Below are 15517 nucleotides of genomic sequence, written 5' to 3' on the forward strand. Positions count from 1 at the left end.
GGGTGAGATGGACAGTGACAGGATGAAATACCTCAGTCTGACAGTTAAAAATACATAGACATGCCCATCACCAAAATTATACATCCAAGTAAAATAAAATCATTGTTTTTCATTTAAAAAACAAAACAAAAAAGAAAAAAAAATACAACAACAGAAAAAAACCTTCTTGGTGATTTTTTGCTTGCACACTGAACCTTCACTCAGTGTTTTCCTTCAAGCCTAAAAATCTGTTTTGAATTTAAAGCACAAATTTCATTATTTGTCCAAAAACAACAAGCTGAAAAGAAACTGCTAGAAATAGAAGAAAATATATTTCATTCTATTCTCTCAGTTAAAGATTAATCACACGGCTGTTTGTACCTTGAGCAGCACATCAGAGGTAGGTCTGTCCTGGGCGATCTTCTGCAAACAGGAGTCCACGAAATTGCGGAAATAATCCGACCTGAAAATTTCCAAAACGTCATGATTATACATATAATTTAAGCAATGCATACTGCATTATTACACATATAATAATCTTAATTATGTTATAGTCCGTTAAAGCGGCTTGAGAGATTTGTTAGCTCAATTAAAACTCAGAAAGCATTAAAAATGTCCTGATGTGGAGACAAACTGGTTAAAAAACAGCAGTAAGTGTCCCATGAGAAATACTGAAGGGTTTGTCCACAGTTACCTGAGATGATTCAAATAATGTAACAATTTAAACACTGATCTATAAGCATGGCAGCAAACTCAAAGTGTGAGTTCATCCCCATGTTCAAAAAGCCTTAATAACAAGTCATTTTTATGAAACCTATTTTTTTTATTTATGTGTACGTACACACACACACACACACACACACACAAAACTAATTGTGAAATAAATGACAGAAAGACACAGGTCTGTTGCAAAGCTTCGTCTCTCACCAGTGATTAGACTGCAACACAGGGCTCTCATTCTGGGCGATGTGGTATAAGGCACTCATAGCATTCATGTTGAACAGAGGAGGCTTCCTTTCCGCTGCAGAATCACAAAGCACGACATAGCGTGACAGAGAAGGAGAGGCAGACAAAGAACACTTTCAGCTTTGTGAACACAAAGAGAGACACTTGTGGAGCACTGTATGGCCATCTCTTACCCAGCTCTATGCAGGTGATGCCAAGTGACCACACATCCACCTTCCCGTCGTACTGACCCTCATCCATGGCTAAGATCACCTCAGGGGCCATCCTGGGTGGAGGAAACAACAACAACACATCAGCAGTAATTCAGCCATTTCCAGCCCTCTTCCTTTGATCCAGCACACAATGGCACCTGGTGGCTCACTGTTGTTTCCAGCATCTGCCCCACCTAAACAGGCAGCGTTAGCTTTATGCTCATGTAGAGTAACAACAAATAATTCTGGCTGCTGAACGGTGAGAAGTAGGAGTAAACTACTTGGTGATTTAACCTCCTCAAATACACTTGAAAAGATTGGAAAGGAAAAATTCGGTGGCAGAATAACCTTTTTTTTTAAATTAACAACTTAAAATTAAACACATGCTCATTCTACAGATCAAAGTTTTTCCCAGTGTGAACTGTACTCTGCCTGCTTTGAATGAATTTGAATGTGACATTTGGGTGGCCACACCTTGCTTCACAAATGTGAGCAGCGTTTAGTCAGCTATCTTAGGTTCAATGCAAATTAAAGCACGTTACCCGCATGATTAGAGACTATAGTTTATCTAGACACCAGCAGTACGCTAGATATTAATGAATATTTAAATTGTCAACATCGGAGGAAATATATCTGATTTTACAAAATCAACACACGCAAGTTAATGACAACATTTAAAGATTTCGACTATATTTACATGTACGAAACCTCTACAATGTGCAAACAAGCTCATTTAAGAGTGCTGCTGCTTCTCACTCGCCTTTACACTCAGTGGACAAAATAGACGCCACATAACAGCCATGCTAACAGTCTGAAAAGCTCATTTCGCCTGCACAGACATGACATCATCGTCTTAGGGATATCCTCTTTCTTTGACATCACACAAAGCTAGGAGTAGAAAAAAAACAGTGAAATGGAGAGCTCAGAGCCTGAGATTACTTATACATACACTGACCTCAGTATTTGAACTTTAACATGAGCTTCTATGATTGTAACAGAACAGAAAGGAAAGATAAAATACGGCAAAACATCACAGGTATGTTTTAACCCCTTAACGCCTAGTGTATCATATTTCACACGCACGATTTTGGTTAGTTTTTGAGGCTTCTTTGAGAATCCACAATGAGTAGGCCAGTGAGACACTGGTTTGATGTTTTACCAGTAAGGTGTTCCCACGAAAGAGTTGGCTGGAGCGACAATAGAGGCCGAGCCAAAGTCTCCCAGTTTGACCTGACCTGGCTCTGTCAACAAGATGTTTCCGGCCTTCACATCCCTGAGAGAGAAACGATCAGACAGGAGAGAATGACGGGTCAGGAAAAACACGACGGAGACAAAACAGTTTGAGAGAAAATGCATTGTTGGAGGCTGGGGAGCAGCATGATGCACAGTGTGTAAGCACAAGCACCATTGCATAAGCTTATCTCAGGCAGCACAGTTTGTGCTTTCTCCCCTCTATTTGTTTAGTCTCTTGTCAGAAGTGTGGGGGAGGAGAGCAGAATAGATCCAGATAAGTGAGAAATGAATAGGGGTTACCTGTGAATCATGTTGTGAGAGTGAAGATACACCAATCCCTGCAATGCACCATGGGTTATGGCAGCTATCTCCACTTCCTGCAGCGGTTTCTTGTGGACTGAGTGAAGAGAGACATTTGGGAATATCAGGCAGTTTATGTGAACGTAAACTCAAACGGGTAAAACGGGTTTTGTCATTACTCATTTGTCTTACTTACCTTCTAAAAGGTCAGAAGCTGAACCCAAGCAGTACTCCATCACCAGCTAGAAGAGAGACAGGGTGGAGTGTTAAACCAAGAGTACACTTGGTGTTAAAAACTTTGTCACACTTGACCTAGGCGGGAAGAGCTTTTTTTTGTACCAGAGACTTCGACCCATTTATCAAAGTTTTAACACTGCTGTCAAACTAAGGTGGAGTCCGAGAAAGTGTTCTCATGTCCACCTCACAATGGAGCTCTGAGAGCCAAAGTATGCATGAGATGTAAAAGCTAACCATCCCACATAATGTAACATTATTTAGGTGTCTATAGACGACAGCACACCTTCAAAGTGAAACATTTTAAGCCTTTGTTTTAATTTTGATGATCGTGACTTATACCTTGTGAAAATCAGACATACAGAATATTTTTATACGTGGTTGGAGCTCCATTACCATGAATCACTGCATTAATGCAGCATGGTGTACAGGAAGCCCAGGCTGCTCTGATAGCTGCTTTCATCCTGTCTGTATTTTTGGGTCCTCATCTTCATTTTGACAATAACAACACAGACACTCTGGGGTTCAGGTCAGATGAGCTGGCTGATCAATGAGGCACAGCAATACTGTGGCCAGCAAACCATTTGCTAGTAGTTTTTGTACTGCGAGCAGGGGCTAAATCCTGCTGGAAAAGGAAATCACCATCTCTCTCCATAAAGTTTGTCAGCAAATTAAAGCACAAAGTGCTCCAAGTCTCCAGGTGGGTGACTTTGTTAACTGTAGACTTGATAACACAGTGGATCAACTGACACCAACATGAGGAGATGACATGGCACTGCAGAAACTTCACACTGGACTTCAAGCATCTTGGATTTTGTGCCTCTCTACTCTTCCTCTAGTCTTTAGGACCTTAAATTATACTTTTATGTGGAAAGAGAAGCACTGAGCAGCTGTCCAGTCCTTTTTGATGTCATCTCCGGTTCAGGAGTGACTCGATATTAGGAATGCTGAAGTTGTAGCTGCTTTCCTGGAGACGTACTGACACCAGCCTCAGTCCACTCTTTGTAAAGTCGCCCAAGTTCTTGAATTGATTTTCTTGACAATACCATTGAGGCTGCAGCCATCACTGTTGTTTGTGCAAAATGCCATTAATATGCTGTGATCGAGCACTCTGCGAACAGCCAGACGTTCACCAACAACATCCTGCGGCTTCCCCTCCTTGTGGAGTGTATCAGAGATCATCTGGAGAACAGTCCAGTCGTCTCTATAACTGTGGTTACATGTACTCAACTATATAGAGAGACGCACTCAATGCCACTGTTCAAACACTAATATACTAAAATATTGTAGTTTTATTACAAGGGCTGCTCATTTCCATGCACTACAAGGCATACTCACACAAAAGGCTTTTAATACTTTAATTTTTGGATGAATATGTAAAACAAACAAACAAAACTTTCACTTCATTCTAATTTTCTGAAATGCACTAATATGTTTTGTTAAAAAACACACCAGTTAATTACAATGATGTCATTTTTAGAGCTTTTTTGTTTTTTGCCACATCAACTTTCTCCAGGGACTGAGAGCCTTTTGAGGATATCTGGAACGAAACACTGCTTTTTGGCTGCAGAAACCAGAGACTATATTTAATTCCTGCAGTCACAGTGAAACAAACAGACTCTGTGGCAACTGCAACTTGCCTCAAGCTGCACAGAAAAAAGGAGGAAGTACCAGAAACCGGTTTCAATATTAGAACAAATGGTCAACGTTTCATGTTTTTATTCACACTGAAACAAAAGGCTGCTCTCTTCCTGATCGAGAGAGAGAGAGAGAGAGAGAGAGAGAGAGAGAGAGAGAGAGAGAGAGAGAGAGAGAGAGAGAGAGAGAGAGAGAGAGAGAGAGAGAGAGAGAGAGAGAGAGAGAGAGAGAGGGGTGAGAGAACCAAATTTGATGGTTGTTATGATCTCAAGTTGAAATAAAAATAAAACGATAAATTGAGTATTTATTTATCAATCACAGCACTGCTTTTACTCATCTTTGACATTTTTCAAATATAGTGAAAATGAACACAGGAATACTGCAGAGGGGACAAAGTTCTGGGTGTATTTTTACAATCCATTGGTGGCCCAAATATGTGCATAAAAAAGAAATGTGTTTAAAGTGGATGCTGAAATATCCCCAACTATATTCTTTGTTTTATTTTTTAAATGTGTGGTACTGGGAATGTTAACATCTTTAACGACCTCCTAAGCAAGTCACTTTTAAAATCATTCATTTGATTAACACAACACTGATGAGAGCACAGCTTTTGCACACACTCACCCAGGCTGTGTGCTCTCTCAGGTAGCAGCCACGGTACTCCACAGTGTTGGGGTGGCGCAGTTTCTGGAGGAACTTCACTTCCTTGATGATATCCTGCCATTTCTAGGATACGAGCAGAGCCTTCATCACTCTATCCATAAGATATTACATCTGCAGCAGACCAGCCATTAGAGTCGCCAGGTCTTACCTCATTGGACTGTTTGCCACTATAGGACATCTTCTTGATGGCCACCACCTCATTTGTGCGGATGTCGTGGGCCTAGTAGGGAAAATTTAAGGACAACATGCAGTAAATTTTTTGAAGCTTTGGATGCTGCTCGAACCATCTTTGTCACTATTTCTTTAAATAGCACAGACGCCCTCGCCTTGTTTTCTTTTCCTTCCACACAAAGTTAATTGCAAGCAAAACTCAAACACTTAAACCTGGCTGAGAGCATCAGTGCAGCATTTATTCCACAAAGCACTTGAGACACATCCATCAATGCTCCTCACATTAAATACAACAAAGAAATGGCCATTACATAAAACGAGCATTTCTGCAGAGCTTCCTTCCCTCTTCTCCTCTGCCCTCCTATCATCCCTTCATCCATGACTGGCTGCTTTTCACCCTTCATTAAACAGGGACTTTTATCCTGCTCTGAAAAGTTGTTCTCCTTCCCCGACTTGCACTGTGTTTTTACTTTTTCCTTCTTCTTTCATCTTCAGTCGACAGGTTTATCCAGCTTGTGCTCTTAATAGAAGTACCGCCATCTGTCAGCTATTCTTCTTTGCTGCGCTTAGCTTTTCTTAGCATCAATCACTCCGACTTCAGCAAGATTTATAGCAGTAATTACATTTGAACCAAGTGAAATCTCCCCAAAAAACAATGCAAAAATCAAAGTATGAAATTTTTTTTAAATTACGCTATGAAAATTTTGCCTGTCCAGGTTTTTGTTGTTTAAAATGCGCCTATGCACATAAGCACGACTGGCCTGCATGTAGTTTAGGTAATGAGTCATGTTACCTTACTTAGTAAGATCTTTTATTTATAGTAACTTCCTATGAGGGAAGTAATAACCTCTCAGGTGGGCGCTGAAATGGTTTATATGCAGGAAGAACTGAGCCTACACTGTTGTCTATGGCGCCAAAACACTGATCAACTTACATAAGAAGAAAAACAAAGCCAGAGAAATAATTAGACATTAATAAGACGATAATATATATACAAAGGTAATGATTTTCATTTCACCTGCATTCTCATGCTTACATTATATAAATTCAGTGAAGAACAGCTGTATACAACATTATGAACACCATGCTAACTACTCAGAGACTGCAGTCTTAAATTTATAACAAGCAGAGCACTTTTTAAAGTTTGCCAGATGACTGAGTCAGTGTGTGACTGAAAACTAAAATATCATCCAAACTCCAGAATTCAAAAACCGATTTTCAGCGTACTCAGTCAGCGTTATTTGTCCGTAGCCTGTCCCCATGTTTATATGCCTTCAGGTAAGCTGCATGTTAAAAACACATACCTGAACATTTTCCTACTACTGAATTCAAACGAACATAACTACACACCTACAACTCTGTTGCAGAGCTGACAAAGATCAAACACACAATTCAAACCGATAAATGAACACAAGTATCTGAAATCACATTAAGTAACAGGCCTTCACATTTAAGCCTGCACTCAGGGGAAAGCACACTTAAGGGCTCTTGTGTGCACTCTATCACATTTCTATTAAAGAGCCAAACCCTAAGAAAACTAACTTACAAAGTACACTGCTCCGAAGCTCCCGTGGCCGATCTCCCTCAGGTCCGTGAAGAACTTCTCGGGATCCTCCCTCGAGAAGAGCTCAGCCACCTCCGGGTCCTTCAGGCTCCCGGCCCGCACACTCGACGGCATGGCCAGCGCCTGGTGAGCGTGGAAGAGACACACTGGGTGAGCATCTGTTATTTGGATAGGATACCAACATTTGTGCTGAAAGCACGAGTTGCCTCGGAAACACGGTCTAGTCTGTCACATGAAGTCGACACACTTAGATCTCTGTGGTGGAAATTGTTGACACTGATGTCACTCATGCCATTTAAAAAATATATTGTTCTCAACCAAAGATGAAAGGGGAAAGCAGTACAAAGCACAAATCTGGGCTTACACCCATGTTATTTCTTTTCTTTCTTTCTTTTTAAGGAAATACAGAATTTCTCTTACATATCATGTAATCATTTAAACCCTATTAATGCTTTTTCTTCTTCTCCTACACAGATATTTTCATGTATTGCAGAAGACTGTCTTGTAATGTACGTACAAAGCTTGCAGAATTGCAGCACTATATCAAAGGATGGTCCTGATCAATTTCTTGAAGACCTGGAACATCTTTTTAATGTTTCTAAAATGTGTGGCACGCTGCACTGAGCAGAACACTGCACACACAGACTGCTGCGTGTGGCTAACATAAGCAGTGTTAGCGTTCTCTCCTCGTGGGGTAACGTCCACACACGTGAACAGAATGTGCTTTTGCATTGCTACAGCAGAGCTCTTAGATACCAGTTTACTGTGACACAACCTACATACATCCTTTTTCTCGTGATCACAATACTGCAGAACTGCACCGGCTAGGCAGGGCTGCCATCCACACTTCTTGTTCACAACTTCCCATCACACAGAGAGGAGTCAAGCCGTCTGCCAGAGCTGCAGTCCTGGCTACTAATGGGTGGCTGTGTAACATCTTAGATCCAACAGTTAACTAGCATTAAATTATACATTGTAAAATACTAGTTTTTCAGTTGCAGGCCAGCGAGAACAGCAATATTCAATTGCAATGCATCATCATGCAATCATAGCCTCCTGAGACCCGGCCTATTTGTTAATGTCCTCTGTAGTGGACACACAAATAAAAACAAAAACAAACAAACATCAACTGAAAGATATTTTTCACTTCACATGAGGATGCGCCAACTTTCCCACCAATGTGACCAACACACTGCTCTGCAGATCCATCCATTATTTGCTGTTCTGCTTCTTAGGAGCAACCCACTTTGGTTTATACTTATAAAGTAGAATAGAAACCCTCATATACTGATTAACCAATGCTGATCCTATAACATATTCACGTGAAGGCCCCATCCTGTAACCACCTGCCACACCTCTTTGGTGTGGCAGTGTGTGCTGCCACACCAAAGAGGCCCCTTTGATCATGTCATGACAGGTGGGATCTTTTATTTCTTGGTGGCACAAAAGTGACTTTTATGGTTTTAATCTTGTGGCTCATCAATGTGCATATGTGTGAAAAGAGCTCATAGGACTCCATGGTGTAATCAGCAGCCACCGATTAAATGCACTCTAAAAAAAGCAGAAGTTTTGACAGTTTGCTGGTCTGGAGCATTCAGATGTGTGTTAACACAATGCCACAATCTTCCCAGCAGGGAATGTCCCAACAAATTCAAGATCAGACCATTAAATGCTCAGAAGAACAAAAACAAGAACTCTACAGGCCCCAGTTAGCATTTTAAATGTTAAAGTTCATGACAGCACATTGGCTTGTTTGGAAGAGTTGGCAGGAGAAAGCTTCCTCTCTCTAAAAAGAAGCTCATAGCTTAGGTTTTCAAAGCAGCATGTGAACAAACCACAAGACTTCTGGAGCAATGTGCTTTAGACAGACGGGACCAAAGTGGAGATGTTTTGCGACGTGAGGAGAAAACCAGGCGGCATATCAGCACTAACACCTCATATCGACGATAAAGCGCGGTTGAGGAGGTGTGATGATATGGGCTTGTTTTGCACAGGATCTGGGCACACTGCAGTCAATGAGTCAACCATGCACTCCTCTGTATACCAAAGTATTCTAGAGTCAAATGTGAGACCATCTGTCTGACCGCTAAAGCTTGGCTGACATTAAGTCATACAACAAGACAGTGATCCCAAGCACAGCAGCAACGTGTGGGCAAGAATTTCCCCACAATCATGTGAGAGACTGATAAAGTCATACATAAAACCATTACTTCAAGTTATTGCTGCCAAAGGTGGCTCTACAGGCTACTGAATCTTTGTCTGTCTCTACATTTATGGTGAACATGGCTGGCCACACTTACCGCTGTATGACTTTTTTTTTTTTGTTTAACACTGAGATTTGTGACTCCATAATGAAGTGTTTTATACATCTGCCTAACAAGCAAAAGCTCTCTGGTTCGATCCCAGGAAGAGAGAGAAATCAAACAAGTGGAGGTAGCCACTGTGGCGGCCGCCTTGTGAATAAGGGAGAAGCTGAAAGCAGCTTTCTATTTATTCGCTGAAATAAGATATACGTTTTTTTAATTGCTATATTTTCACCAAACACAGAATATATGGCTTTAGCTTCAGTACAGGGAAACAAACATCATTTTTGAAGCACATAATCAATTTTAAAGATCCAAAATGATCTTAAAATGGTAGATGCAACATCTTTTTCCTCGAGTTATTCTTTCTTTAATGGCTTCTTTAATCTCCCTGACACATGAAACTATGATTTAAAAAAACAAAATGCTGAACAAAAGACTGCTCTCATACAATGATGTTGTCATTGGTCCTTCAGCAGCCCGCGCACAAAACCACACAGCAACTGCGACAAGATAAAAGGTGTGCTTCTGTTAAAACTGAAGAACAAAACACAGACGGGTAGGTTGAACAACCAGGTGGGCTGGATTGCTTTTCTTTTCCTATCAAAATGTTAACATAGTGACTCACACTTGGTTTGATTTGCATTTGTACACACTTGCACAGTATTCTGATAGGCCTTATAGAAATACATGAATTAAAGTTCATATGATTATAAGGAGAAGCAGGCATCAAACTGACTGTGTAGTGTATTGCAGAGCATCAGTGAGACTGGATTTCTGAGGCCGATACCAACAGCCAAGAACTTCAAAAGACCAACTGCAATATATTGACAGGATCTCTTTTCCCCCCTAAGCCGTTTCTTTCTTTCTTCTTAATGAACTGTGACCAACAAGCAAATTGAGGACTACATTTTGTAGCATTAACTTGGCCCTGTCTGACTTTCCATACAGCTTTCGAAATGTTGAAAACCACCAGACAACATCAGGCCAAATTCCACATAAAAACTGCCAACCAGTTTAGCAGCCCCATGCTTTGCTTCCTGTGTGGGAACAACATGACAAGATTTACCAGTTTTAAGTAGAACACCATGTAACCACTATGCTTTGGAGAGCTATCATGAGCAAAAACAATGATATGGCTAAATGGGTGAGGAAGACCACGTTTAAATATGTGGGCGATTACTACCCCACACTAAAAGTATGTCCTACTGAGAGAGCTGATATTAGACTATAAACCTTGAAATAACAAAGATGAAACGTGATGTCTGTCTCTGAATTCTAGCAAGAACCATCAGATGTTTTCTGAAGGTCAAAATCAACGCATTCTTATATGTGAACCAATCCCCACCCCAACCCCCAAGTGTGGTTATGGAAAAGATATTTTTTGGAAATGCTGAATAAATATAGCTGATATATCTTTACCAAAGAAAAAATATTGGAAAAGCCAACTGATGATACACTCACATGCACAGTACAATGGTGAATGTTTTTGTGTAGCTGCAGTGCAGATAACAACTTCTCCCTGGTGTCAAAGTTAGCAGCCTGGAACAAGTTAGGTCATCATGAGTCATTAAGATTTTATCAAGGGTTAACACCTTGATAAATGGGCAATGGCAGCTTTTGCAATTTTGTAAGTTCACAGTCACCAATCAAGCTCAAGTTTTTTCCAAACCCTTGAACATGAAAATACCAAGACTCACTTGGCCATTTTGATTCTGACAAACGGGAAGCATTAGGTTCCCTTTAAAAATGGGAACTTCTCTGACGACTGTAACTAAGGCAAAAGGAAGCTTGTAATCATTTTAACTAAACCATCCATGTCTCGTTAACGCCACACAACGTCTGCCACAATTACATGGTTTCACCAATGATTCTCTCTTTAACATACATGCATTTTATAACATCAGAGAAGCACAGACCTATTGTGCAAAACATGTCTACTGTGTTTGACTGGTCAGGCACATAAGCAATTATCCATATATGTGCTTGCCATCAGCATCAGCTGAGCGAGCTAGACGGCTTTTTGCACTCGGCTGCTCAATTAGGCTACCCAAGCTGCTGCTTTCTATAGAAATCCACATGTATTCAACAGCAGCTTGACAACAACTCAAGAATGTTCAAGGTGCAGGCCAACAACAAGCTTCCACGTCAATGTCAAACTCCCCAAGATCTGAAAATCAGGCAGCTAATCATGCTAGCCGGTGTCTCCCCTGCAAACGGGGTGGGATGCGCTCACAGCCCCGCATGTTGAATGATTTATAGCACGTCTTACCGTGGCTTTTGGGATCCACTGTAGCTAGCTCTGAAGCTAGCTAACCGGCCTGCCTGGAAAATAGTGGTCTTCACTCCTCTTTCCTCGGTGCTGGTGTCTATTCAACACCAATAAACCACATTCTGCCTGTCGATGCTTTTACTTAAACCCCTCTCCATCCTGATGCCCCCAGTCAATTGGACAGCTAGCAGGCGTGTGCGACTTGACATGAGTCAAGTGGCAGTCAGTTTAAGTGACAGCTAGCTAGACCGACGCCTGCCAGCTAACCTAGCAGCAGCGTCGACGTCCAGAGAAAATCAGCGGCTAGCTCTGGCTGCTGTTAGCACCAGCGCTAACTAAATAACGCAACGCCAGGAGCTGCCGGGGACGCTTTCAGTGGGAGGCTGGTGCATTCAAATGGACAGCTCCGCTCCGCTCAGCACTGTGCACTGTCATTACGATAATGTTGTCGGCGGATTTCATCAACAGTTCGTGTTATCCCCATTTTGCTCGACTCTCATCCGTTTTTGTTCAGGACTTCATGATGGCGGAGCGGGGCGGGAGCCGAGCGGAAAACGGAAGTTGCTCTTCTTCGACGCCTTTCAAACGAACACGTGAGGTGTAAATAGTATCCTCACGTGGCCGAGGAGGTTCGCAAAAACATAACTGAACTGGTAAGAGCAGCTCGCATTATTTATCAGGGTTCGTATAGTTAACTAATGTGGAAGCGTATTTCAGTCAAAATAAATAAAACAAAACAAAACTATGACCATAATTTAAATATTTAGGACAGGTATCTCAAAATTTCAGATTAGGAATCTCAGAATTAGACAGATAGAAAGGAACTTTATTAATCTACACTTGCTACGGCCGCAAAATGATCAGAAATAACAAGATAATTGTGGATATATTAGAAAACAATGAAAAAAATAAGGCGCAAAAATGCTAAAACCGCTAAAAACAATCAAAAGACATGTAAAAAGACAATAAAATAAAATAAAGCAAAAATAAAATATAGGCTAATATATACACTAAAAGACCTGTCACAGTAATTATATGTACATAAAGTGCAATGTGATAATAATAATAATAATGGATTGGATTTATATAGCGCTTTTCAAGGCACCCAAAGCACTTTACAATGCCACTATGTGAGTGATTTCTCAGGTATTTATGTGCATATTGAACAGTCGGATTGCTTCCAGGACAAAGGACCTGTGTTGGTACTAGGTCCTACACAGTGGCTGTAACCGTCTACTGCTGAAGGAGACACTCATGGACTCCACAGGCTCATACAGGGGTGAGATGTCTTGTTCGTAATGGACATTAGCTTCGGCTAACATCCTCCTCTACTGATTCTAGAGGACTAAATGATTCCACAAAGCATCAAGTGGTATAAAAATCTCTTAGTAATGTCCCACATAAAAAACAAAACAAAAACAAGGCTAAATAAAATCAAGTTATATCTTTAAGACTGGAAGTAAAATTGCTTCAAAGTACTGTTTGAATTGTAGTAACTATTCTGAACTCCATCCATCCATCTCCTTTGACTTACTTTAAATAAGGATCGCAGGGGCTCTGGGGCCTATCCCATTGATAATAGACTCTCAACATTCATTTTATGCAATTTAACTGTGAGAGTTTGGTAAGTTTTCCCTTCTTAAACTACTTGGACTTGTTCAGTAGTTTCAGTAGTAATTTCAGTTGTTTTAATGCTAATCTTTCTGCAGTCATCCTGTAAACAGCACGTGTACCATATGGGATACAAAACAAACGAATGAATGAATGAAATCTTTATTAATCAGACAGACGCTGTAGAAATCTAAAGATAAAAGTTCATATTATATGTAAGACCAATTTTGTAAAGTTGCTCTTACAAATATAGATAAAATGTTTTAATATTAGAATGTATTAATGATTTGTAATAACACAAATAATCATCTGCGTCCAGAAAATGTTATTTCTGAAAAAAATGCATTGCAAAATTACATAAAAGTCCACTGTTGCTATAAATCAACCATCAACTCATGCTGACTGATTGTCAGCATTGCCTGAAACACACACAGCAAGTACGAGAAAACACCTTTGGTGCACGTATTTTTATATTGGCCTACATTATGTCCTTAAACATCTGCAGGCCAGCCTCATAAATAGATTACACAGTAGATTGCGTGTCCTCTTCGATGTGCTCCTTTGTGAAGGTGAGAAAAAATTAATAAATAAATGAGAGGATTTGATTCAGAAAACAATAATTAAGCTCTCTTAATAATTACATCATACATAGTGATGTAAGTATTTAAAGCTTAGCTCAGTGCATATTAATAAAGTTGTTTATTCTTTCCTTATCATAGTGGCCAGCATTTGGGATGACAGATCATTATGCAATCTTTATGGAGAAATTTCTGATGCTATAGTGTGATGAGATTGCGGGATTTTTCCAAAACTACTATATAATCCTTACTGAGAATTAAAAATGCTATATAGTGATGCTGTTGCATAACCTAACAGAAGGACAGACATGTCTAGCAGTGACCTACCAGCATCAGTAAGCCATTATTTAAAATCAAGACCAGTACATAGGCTACAATGTTTCAGGTATTTGTTACCAGTGTGTAGGGGTAGAGCTTATTCAGCGACTATTAAATGCGATTTTTTCCCCCCAAATCCCTTTTCACTTAAATGGATTTTGTTGTTTTCCTTCATTCAACCTGATTTGATTTCAGATGATGTCTGCACGCAGCGACACGTCATCGCAATCACACATATGGCTTGTTTGGCACGGCACTTGCTGTCTTAATCCACTCAGTATAATCTGTGTTGTGCATTTTCAGATGATACACACACACACACACACACACACACACACACACACACACACACACACACACACACACACACACACACACACACACACACACACACAAAAGAAATATTTTCCCCTAAACCTTTATGTATGTTGTGATTCTCAGAGGCTGGTCAGGCTGTAACACTCCCACAAAGAACTTTCTTATGAAAGGGTAACACAGCTGAGGGAGTCACACTTGTAGGATTCATAATTTAATTTTTGCTGTTTTTACAGCCTTTAGGCATCGTAAACCTGCTCTGGTTTTTATGTTATCCTGTGTTGAGCACATTGAGTTTCATGTAATGAAATGTACTATACGAATAAAATTGCCATTGCTATTACAAACGTGGCATTGATAGCATCTTGGTCTACTTATTAATCAAATAACATATTTTTCATCAGCCTACAGCTGATGTGAAGTTTCTCTCCCTCCTATAGTTTTTTCTAAATCAGGCTCTCTTCACCCATATACCTCCTGCCCTCCCCTCCACAGACATTTTTTCAGCAGCTGTGGATGTGATCTTGCATAACCCCTCAGCTGGCCCACCACTGACTGAGGAGAGGGTAAAAAAAAGGATGATAAATCATTATTGGTTCCTGTTGCATTGCCCAGCAGATTATGCTTCTTATGCAAACAGATTTCTGGTAAATTTACATAACAGGAAGGCATGCAAAGAGAAAATGGTCAGGAGAAGAGGACATGCACGCCACCGAGACCGTTTAGTGTTTCAGCTCATCTAAAAATATCAGACTAAACATTTACATGGTTTTGGTGGAACACCCCCCCCCCCCACCCCCCCAAGCTGTTTAGATAAAGAGCTTCAGCAAACAAACTATCCAGCCATATTTGTCACTTATGGTGAAATTTTAACCGTTAAAGCTAGTGTATCATGTTTGATACACAAGGTTTTGTGGGTTCTTGAGACTTCTATATAATCAGTGTGATTTTTCTTCCCCCGAAGAACTAAAATAAATTGGAAAAAACATACCTGATGTAGATTATACAAATTACTCATATGTGGAATTTAATATTCTATTTAAAAAAAGAAGAACAAGAAACAAAATTCTCCCCACACGAAACCTGAAGATGTCGTGAACACTGTTAAATCACAATTAAAGTCATTTATGGGACATGTGAAGCAGGTTCAACACAGAGGAAAATGCTCTGAGCAGCAGCAG

General features: G+C 40.3%; 1 protein-coding gene across 2 annotated transcripts in view; it reads right to left on the reverse strand.

The window, feature by feature from the left end:
- Positions 1-12087, reverse strand: part of taok2b (TAO kinase 2b) — a 29324-nt gene extending 17237 nt beyond the window's left edge. For both annotated transcript variants that reach the window (XM_026162931.2, XM_026162930.2), the window contains exons 1-10: positions 11515-12087; positions 6922-7062; positions 5353-5424; positions 5166-5267; positions 2866-2911; positions 2670-2766; positions 2296-2409; positions 1119-1210; positions 907-1000; positions 361-442 (exon numbers count right to left, since the gene is read on the reverse strand). In XM_026162931.2, coding sequence (XP_026018716.1) covers positions 361-442; positions 907-1000; positions 1119-1210; positions 2296-2409; positions 2670-2766; positions 2866-2911; positions 5166-5267; positions 5353-5424; positions 6922-7053 — 831 coding nt within the window. In that variant the 5' untranslated portion in view covers positions 7054-7062; positions 11515-12087. The remainder of the gene's footprint in view (positions 1-360; positions 443-906; positions 1001-1118; positions 1211-2295; positions 2410-2669; positions 2767-2865; positions 2912-5165; positions 5268-5352; positions 5425-6921; positions 7063-11514) is intronic.
- Between the last annotated feature and the right edge of the window lie 3430 nt (positions 12088-15517).

This window comes from Astatotilapia calliptera, chromosome 8 (assembly GCF_964374335.1).
Source record: "Astatotilapia calliptera chromosome 8, fAstCal68.1, whole genome shotgun sequence".
NCBI lineage: Eukaryota > Metazoa > Chordata > Actinopteri > Cichliformes > Cichlidae > Astatotilapia > Astatotilapia calliptera.